The sequence below is a fragment of the Eutrigla gurnardus genome (assembly GCF_963514095.1).
Source record: "Eutrigla gurnardus genome assembly, chromosome: 20".
Lineage (NCBI taxonomy): Eukaryota > Metazoa > Chordata > Actinopteri > Perciformes > Triglidae > Eutrigla > Eutrigla gurnardus.
The window spans coordinates 4,222,292-4,231,234 of NC_139931.1; the positions used below are offsets into that span (position 1 = coordinate 4,222,292).

Here is an 8,943-nt window from a genome sequence, read left to right on the forward strand (position 1 = left end):
AATATCACTATCTGTGCTCTCAAACAAAACAAGTGAACTGAAGAAACTTTTTTTTTTTATTTCTGCCTACAGCATGAATCCTTACCTAGTCAGATTTAGTCATATGTGATAACAAAAGCACAGAAAATATAGATTTTACACACGTTTTTCTATGGAAATGTTTATCTTTTGGAGACTTCAAAAGGAACCCTTGGTAACCATGGTTACACTGCATCCATGCTCCTAGTTCTGGCTTGAAATCAACAGACTGAAGCACTATATATATACATATATATATATATATATATATATATATCGCTTCGTAATTTAATTGGCACAATCGTTCCTAACTGCTTGATCTTTACAGGAAAGAAGAATCATGGACAGGAAGCTCCATTTTGAAACCACGATATCGATAAAGTTACAAGCGACTGGAGTTATAACTGTGAACACACGGAAGATAAGAACATCTGTCAGCTGATCTGAAGTTATGCGTGAGTAGGCTGTATGTATTATGTGTTTTTGAATAAATTATTTACTGGTTTGGATCAACTGGGTCAACGTAACAAGATGAACAAGAGAAAAAGAGATCAGCGGATTACTTAAAACGTCTCATAGGTTGATTGTCAAAGAAAACCCCACAGGAATCTTAGCTTTCCAAAGATATGTTGCATAAGCAGCCATTCGAGTACACACACCATGTTCACAGCTGGCGTCTTTAACACTCTAAACGGGGTTAAAATGGACAGAAAATAAATGGACTGATTTTGCAACAGAGGAAATGCTCTCATACAAATTGGTCCCGAACCCAATCTGGGGAGGTTCGGGTTCAAGCAGGATTCGCTCCAAGCAAAAGGCCCCGCAAGAGAGTTGAGCAACTTTTTATGGGCCAGCTGACAGACTGCGAGTTCCACATCTGGATCAAACTGCTTGTACAAGCATTTTCTTTGCTCAAAGATTATTACTGGATCATTGCTATAACTTTTTATACGGACATTCACGGTCCCCTCATGATGAACAGTAATCTCACCGCGTCCAAATTGTAATTATGCTTTCGATTACGACCAAATACCAGTAATGACAGTCACATCGGCCTCAGCTGTCCTGTGTGTTTAGAGCTGAACATTGTACTTAAACATCAGCATGTTAGCATTATGACGCCCCGCTCTCCCCAAATGCCTCAAAGAGCTGCAGTAACATTACCCTAATGACCCTACCATTACTCTCTAGGGTTTTCTTCTTCAATTTTCTCTCACTTTAATTCAGTTTCCCTTCTCATTCAGCAATTCAGGAAGATATTGTTGTGACAAACTTGTGGGTAAACTTGTGTATGTCAAAGTGCATATAGGTGTGGGGGTGAGGAGGCCATCACGGACCAAAGATGGGAGACAGAGGAGGGTGATGAGGTCGACTGAGAGGAAGGGGGATTGGTAGGGTGTTCCCTTCCTTCAGGAATATCAATGAGGAACAAGTGAGGAGAGAAAGATGGAACAAGAGACAACATAGGAGTGAGAAAAATAGTGAGCGGTGACATAAAAAGTGATTTACTGCATAAGAAGTAGCGTTAGCAGGGAGTGGGAAGTGTCTGGGCGAGATGAGAAGGAGGGAGGAGGAGGTGAAGGGTGGGAGGAATGTTAAAACACTGAATCAGAGTCTGTATCTTCAACCGCATTAAAATCCCACCAAACTATTAAACACTGACCTATCGATCCGTTTAACACAAAACACAAGGAGGAATGCAGGTTTACGCAACATTGCAAGATGTTTTGTCGTATTTTTCTCGACAAATTATCCCCCGAAAACAAATCGCAGCCTGTGCAGCGAAGCATGAAAACAAGTACAAATAAAAAACGCTGGAAATTGTTTTGGGGGAAAGAGCAGGAAAAGTGTGGCTGCAGCAGAATGGAAAGGGAATGGTGTGGCACAAAAGAGCACATGGAGCATTTACTGTCTTCACCACAAATGACAAAAAAGCAAAAAAAAAAAGGTCTTTGAGGATGGATAAACATTCACGTTAAGCTAAAGCAGCTGTCAGAGGAGACTTCTCGGGCCACCATGTGAAGGATCCATACACGCTGTCCTCGCTGTGACGTTGCAAACGTCGATGACTCACAGCGTGAAGGTACGGATTTCATCAGCTGACAGTGCTGGGTCACGGTAACCAACAAAACTGGTCATCAAGCACCAAAGCGTAAAGAAATACCATTAGATTCTGATTCTCACAGACATGACGAAACCCAAAAGATGAATCGGTACTAAAAAGCGTGTTGTGTGTGACCAACAGGATGTCAGACCGACAGCTGGAGCACAAACACAGATCAAAGCTCTGGTGTGTGTGTGTGTGTGTGTGTGTGTGTGTGTGTGTGTGTGTGTGTGTGTGTGTGTGTGTCAATATTAGGTCGTCCCCTTGATGTTTGATTGCCGATACTGAAGCTTCGTGGTCACAAAGTTTCAGGGTGACTCAGCATTTACCGGATTCTCCAGATAAGTAATTCCGCATTAAAAGAAAAAAACAGACTAAATCAACTAAAAGATCTTAATGACCAACGTATCGTCAAAGTGAGGGCAACGCTTTCTGACCTTTTTACATGCATTTCGGTACCGACCAACTCTGCTGTCTGACGTACTGAGCTGCAGACTTTTAATGCCCTCGAGCACTCCTCATCCCCAGCAACTGCGCTGGTCGCCTTGGAAACCAATTCAAAAGCTTCCTTTATTAAGACTAGACGCAGCAACAAAGCTCTTACTCACCCAATCTGCACACACACACACACACACAGACACACACACACACACACACACACACACACACAGACAGACACACACACACACAGAGGGAGGGAGGGTTAACCCAGGGCAGCGCAACATGCATTCTCCGACAGGAGACCGGACTCTTGGAGATCGCCCCGCCACCCCCACACATGATCTCCCCCTCTCTCTCTCTCTCTCCCCCCCTCCCTCTCCACATACACTCTTCCACGGAAAGCTCCGCGGCGCATTGTCCCCCCTTCCCTCTGCCGAGCCCCAGTCTGTGGTCGAAGCAGAAACTCTCAGGGCGTAATACGACTCTGCCTTTATAAACACGCCGACGCAAGAGACGGGGCGAAACTCAACCAAGAGGCTGAGAGAGAGGGAGAGAGAGAGAGAGAGGGAGAGAGAGAGAGAGAGAGAGAGAGAGAGAGAGAGAGAGAGAGATGAACACGCCAAGACGGAGAAAAAGAAGTTCAAACTGGCATTTTACAACTCCTTTGTAATTGAGTCGATAAACTGTCTTCAGTTTCTTTCTCCTACTAGCTCTCAACACTGTACGCTGCTTAGACGTCAGCATGTGTGTGTGGAGAATCAAAACACACATCTGGAACTGTGTGTGTGTGTGTGTGTGTGTGTGTGTTACAGTACTGGCAGGTATGCTGGCAAGCACGTCTGGGTCAAAACCAAGTCAGTGAGTCTGTGAGATTATCAGGGAATGTGAACATGCACATAAAACATTCACAAATGAAGACTGTACCTTGGGTTTTCACGGCAACATTAAGGAAATCAGAGCTGACGAGACTCATGGATCCATCACCTGAAATCGATCAGGAGTAGAAAGGACAGATATTTGTTTTTTGATTGGACACACCTTTCTGGTTATACAGACGGTTTCTCAGATTTTGCTCGATGTGTTTACAAAGTATTCCAACGTGGTCGCTCCTCACCCTTTTTTGGTCCGAGACCTCCTTAAAAAACAAAACATCTACTGGCAACGCTTCGGCGGGCTGTTATAGTGACGAGAAGCTCAACAAAAAGACGATTCTACTTAATGTTTGAGGCCTAAAGCCTAAAACCACAGCTGTGATGCAATGGATGTGTGAAACGAGATACTTTTTCTTTTGTTAACTTTCCAGATATTTCTCTGCGGGTATGCAAACGATGGCTTCCTAGAAACCCCAGCAGCAGCAGCAGCAGCAGCAGCAGCTGGGACCTTGTTTAGGTGTTTTGTTAGAGTAGGTACAGCAGTAGAGCTATTTTTCCTCCCCTACTATCTCTTTCACATTCCCTCGTCTTCACCGCCTCTGTTTATCTCCATCTCTCCCCTCCTCCATCTCTCCCCTCCATCCATCTCCCTCTGGAGTGGAAGCGCCTGGTACCACCAGTCTCTCTCTCTCTCTCTTCGCTCTGAAAGAATTTATTCTGCAGTCTAATGCATCAGCACATAACACACACACACAGACACACGACCACAGCCGGACTGCCTCCACCCGCTGATGAATTAAATAACCGTGAACATTGGGATTCAAACACCGACATGTTTGTGTTCATAAATCCTGTGACATGCTCTCCGCGCTGCAGCCTCCACACTCACAAACCGAAAACATGCGAGGCAAACGTGAAACATGTGAGGCGAGCACGCAGAACAAAACAGCCTTGAACATGTCCTCTTCATTTTCTGTTTTTTTTATAAAAAGATGACGCCTCGACTGAGCAATCCTACCCACCAATAACTAAGCAGCAGGCTTGACGTGAGCCTCGCTATTAACCTCCACGACCGTGTCGCGTCGATCGTGACATTTGGCCGCCACACACGGAGAGATGAGCAGCGAGATCAAGGAGGCAACGTCACGGTCGGGTCATGTGGACGGCCGCACGAGCATCCGAGCTGCTGGAATCTCTGACACAACCCGAGAATGACTAAGCCGAATTATGGCTCTGCATGTCACCAGCCAAACCGACGCTCGCTTCCAGTCCAGCTTTTAAACAATCTTCCATCTTAGTGGCGTGTTGATCTCAGCCCCCGGGGGGGTTGGGGGGGGGGGTTAGATTCCCAACTGACCACGAGCTCGAAAAAATGCATTCATGGTATTCTGGGCCCCCAAGGATGAAAGCCAAGTAGCATATGTAATGATCTTGTTGTTGTCGTTTTTGTCTCTCGGCCCTCGTCTCACTTTCAAAGCTCTGGCCAGCAGCGGGTTCAGTTTTTACTCACGCAACTTAATTGCAGTGATCTGGAGGCGGCGGCATCTTTACAACACAAAAGAGAAAGACACCTTTCAAGATCTAATTTCAACGTTTAGTTGCTGAGAAGAAAACCCGACAGAATAATGGCAACGACTATTAAATCGAAACCAGTGTCGGAGGAAATTCTAGTCATTTGTGCAAAAATGACGTTTCCTCCGATATCATCAGTTTGGAAGCTAATGATGCCTCTTCACTTAAGTGGCGCCGACAATGCAACTCCCCACTGAGACAGCGAGCACACACAGCAACGCACCGCTCCACTAAACTGCCGTTACATAAACAGCTCTGCTGCAGATGATCACATCCATGAAGGCATCGTGAGAATGAGAGAAAAAAACGCCAGCGCTGTGAGAAAACAGCAACTTATAACTCAATTAGCTTCAAAAAAAGCTATAAATAAATAGCGTGGAGCCGGGGTTTGTTCACATGACAGGCGAGTTTTAAGGATCAGCACCAGAAACCTGCACAACAGACAAAATCTAACACTGAAGAACATGACAGCTGCATGAAAGACTTCCGTTGCTCTCAAACCTACAGAAGCTGCAGAGCTGATGTGCAGATAAACAGAGCTGCACTTCAAAGACCGACGAAAGCAGCAGAAATACAGTTTCTCTACTCTACAGAACTACGGGATTATTAGTTCGAATTATATGGGATTCACACAATCTTTAAATGACTATATTAATATCCAATCTTAGCTGATTATTCGACTAATCAGTCGTTATGGTCTCAGTCAATTAAAGGTCCTTTCGTCGATTCATTGCTTTTTTTTCTTGCCGAATGATTTGTTTCCAAGAAAGATGAGTACATCTCTGTTAAACACAAGATTTAAAGTTCTGTTCTGCCGATTAAATTAGTCGACATAGAATTTCTTTGGTCGAGGACAAGACCTAACATCAGTAACCTGTTCGATACATGACCTCCAGATCATTAAGGATACACTTTGATGGCTCCCGACTTTGTTCCGATGGCCATAAGTTCCAGCTTGGGGTCAAAGGCCAAAGCACTGGGCTGATGAGGGAAGCCATGCTCCACAGTCTACAAGAGAGAGGAGGCAGAGAGAGAGACAGACATTAACACATGACACATTTCTGATTTCAGTCTTTGTTGCTTCCTTTAACACCCTGCATGCCAGTCAGTGAGGCGTCTAAAAGGGAGCACCGCCTTAATAAAGTGAGGGGAAAGTTCTTAAAAAGCACCGAGGGCAGCAGCATTGCTTTATTACCGCGCTCTGCAGACTTTGCTAAATGGGATTAACATAAATTCACAGCTTTCCCTTCTGCCCATGTGAGGAGAAAGCGAGGAGACAGCTGGGAAGGCAATTCGATCTGGAAAACATAAGTAAAAGAGCGGCAGCACTTGGTAGAGAGATACCTAACCTACTTTAAAAGGAGGTCGAGGGTCTTTAAAGTTTTGTAGGTGAGCACCCCTGATTGGTTTCAGCATCAGGACAGTAAGACGTGTTGGCTTCTATTCATTTATAATGGCAACATGCCGTCTAATGGCAACATGCCGTCATACATCACTCCCTTATTAAATTGGTCCTCATTATCGGACTCCTTCAAGTGGCTAACGCTTGAAGTCCCGCCTGCAAACTGCTTTTAGTGTTGGTGCTGCACGCGCTCTGCGGCACATTTTACAACACAGTAAAAAAAAAAAAATTCACACAATTGTGTCTGTAGGCCAATTTAAAATCATGATTGCAAAACTACTACGAATGAACTCTTCTCTGGTTCTTTAGAGAACCGTTCTGAAGAGACACATCAAAGTAACACTCCTGTTGAGAGACCACCTCTGTGACAGTCGAGGCAGCTGGTGCAAACATTCAAAAAGTGTGTGTGTGTGTGTGTTGTCACAGCGCAACAAACTTTAAACTTTAGACACGAGGCACCAATTCATCAAGGCTGAACATTTAAAAACGTACGTCTGACAACCTTCACACTCTGCTACTGTCAAAGGCGTTTACTTTGGGAGCGTTTGTGACGTTCTCCAGATAATTTGTGATAAAAAAATAAAGAAACAGTTTCAGTTATTGAAAAATGTGCTGTTTTTCTTTGTCATGTATAGGCTTGGGGCGATATGAACATTTCATATTATGATTATCCTGGGCAAAATCAAAGAAGGAAATTCACATTTTGGGAGTTTTGGACTCTTTGTTCGACAAAAAGAACAATTTGAGTTCTGGGAAATCACAACAAACAGAACTTTTTTCACCAGATCAAACAAATAATTGAGAAAATGAAGCTCATCCGGAGAACATCTTATTTCGCTGCCACCAACCAACTCCGTCTGTTGTTTCTCTCTCTCTCTGCAGCAACAACATCCCAACTATTTCACAGATTCTTGCAGCAACAATCACATTTGTGCTTTTATATTTGCATTCCTAAAAAAATGCTGGTGTTTGTTTTGTCTGTGCATGATCAACTGTGGCTCTCAACATCAACAAAGTTGCACAGTGCTCTACTTTTTTGAGAGGCACCATGCAGAGGGAGAGAGAGACAGCAGCCTCACCTCACCAGAGTTCAAGGCCACAGCAGCGCTCGATCCATCGATTTCTCTCTGCACAGTTAGTCTATAACGGGAGCTCAGACCCTCTTGGCAACGAGCAAGTCATGCAAATAGATTTACCTGCAACTGATGATTGATATGCACAGCTATCAATATGATCGTTGACCTACTTTTAGTTGCCATGCTAGAGCTGATGTTACCTGAGGCTTCAGGGAAGCTGAGGTTTACTGTACACAAGCATGTGGATGAAATCTGACACTCACTGTTCTCACCCTCTAACCCTCATGCAAAGCCTTTAATGTGACGTTACAGTGTTATGGCAACTTTTATGGAAGAATAAAAAAGGGAGGGAGGGCAAAACTGTCAACACACTGACAGCCATCTTGATCAATATGTGAATGAAATATGGGGGTCACGTTACTCACACATGATAATCCGCATCACTCACACCATCAGCTGCTGCTGCCTGATTACAGTAATGTCAGCTCCGCAGAGGTAAGTTACCCCCCCGGTTCTTTGGCCTCGTTTTGGCTGAAAGCCAATTAACACACATACATAAACGCACGCGCGCGCGCGCGCACACACGTCAACAAAGCGCCCCGCGAGCCTCCAGCCTGCACTAAAATAAAAATAAAAACCCCATCAGCAGCAGCAGTTTGCTGCTAATGTCTGCTTTCAGCTGGAGGCAGCAGAGAGGAGCGGCCGGGGCCGAACGCTGCAGGGCTCGACTTAGAAACAAATCCGGAGATAAGATAGATAGTTTTGGGGGAGCAGCAGAAGAGGAGAGAAAGGGGAGGAGGCGACCCTCGCTCCCTCTCCCTCCGTCCCGTTACTTTACCTTGTTGAAGGCGAACAGCTCCTGTTTAATCTTCTCCCTCTGCGGGTCGGTGCCCTGCCGTCGAAACCTAAACTTCATCATCTTGAAGCCGGGCTGTTAGGGCGGGCAGGACCGCGGGGGGAGGGCGGGGGACGGAGAGGAGAAAACGCGGCGGGTTCTCGGCGGTGCTGTCGGGCGATGCTAAGCTAGCTAACTAGCCCATGCAGGCTGCGACGCTGCTGCTGCTGCTGCTGCTGCTGCTGCGGCGGCGGCTCTCCTCCCTCCTCTCTCTCTCCTGGTGCCGTTTAGGTCGTGGTGGGTTTGACCACACAGCCCGCCCTCCTCCACCACCGCCACCCCCAACCCACCTCTTCCCGGTTCACACGGACCCCGCTGTTGTTAACCAATGGGAGCGACGAGATCTGCGAGCAATTACCCAGAAACGCCCACACAGCCGACCGCTGAGGAGGAGGGGGGGCGCTCGGTTTGTAAGCGCAGGACGCCCCGGATGCAGCGCCGCGCTCACGTCCGTCAACGCGAGTCGTCAAACGGCGAGTCTGTTACACGAAATTAAACCAGCAGACAGTAAATTGTTTTAAATAGTTAGAAGAGGCAGAACAAGTTAACTTGTTCACCTTCAA

The 8,943-nt window shown here is 45.8% G+C and overlaps 1 protein-coding gene across 2 annotated transcripts in view; it reads right to left on the minus strand.

Annotated features, from left to right (window-relative positions):
- llgl1 (LLGL scribble cell polarity complex component 1) overlaps window positions 1-8,587 on the minus strand; it is a 28,951-nt gene extending 20,364 nt beyond the window's left edge. Inside the window, exons 1-2 of one of the 2 annotated variants that reach the window (XM_084036336.1) lie at window positions 8,324-8,587; window positions 5,918-6,015 (exon numbers count right to left, since the gene is read on the minus strand). In XM_084036336.1, the coding sequence (XP_083892462.1) occupies window positions 5,918-6,015; window positions 8,324-8,404 (179 nt within the window). In that variant the 5' untranslated portion in view covers window positions 8,405-8,587. The remainder of the gene's footprint in view (window positions 1-5,917; window positions 6,016-8,323) is intronic. The other variant, XM_084036335.1, reaches the window with a different exon arrangement.
- Window positions 8,588-8,943: the final 356 nt, after the last annotated feature.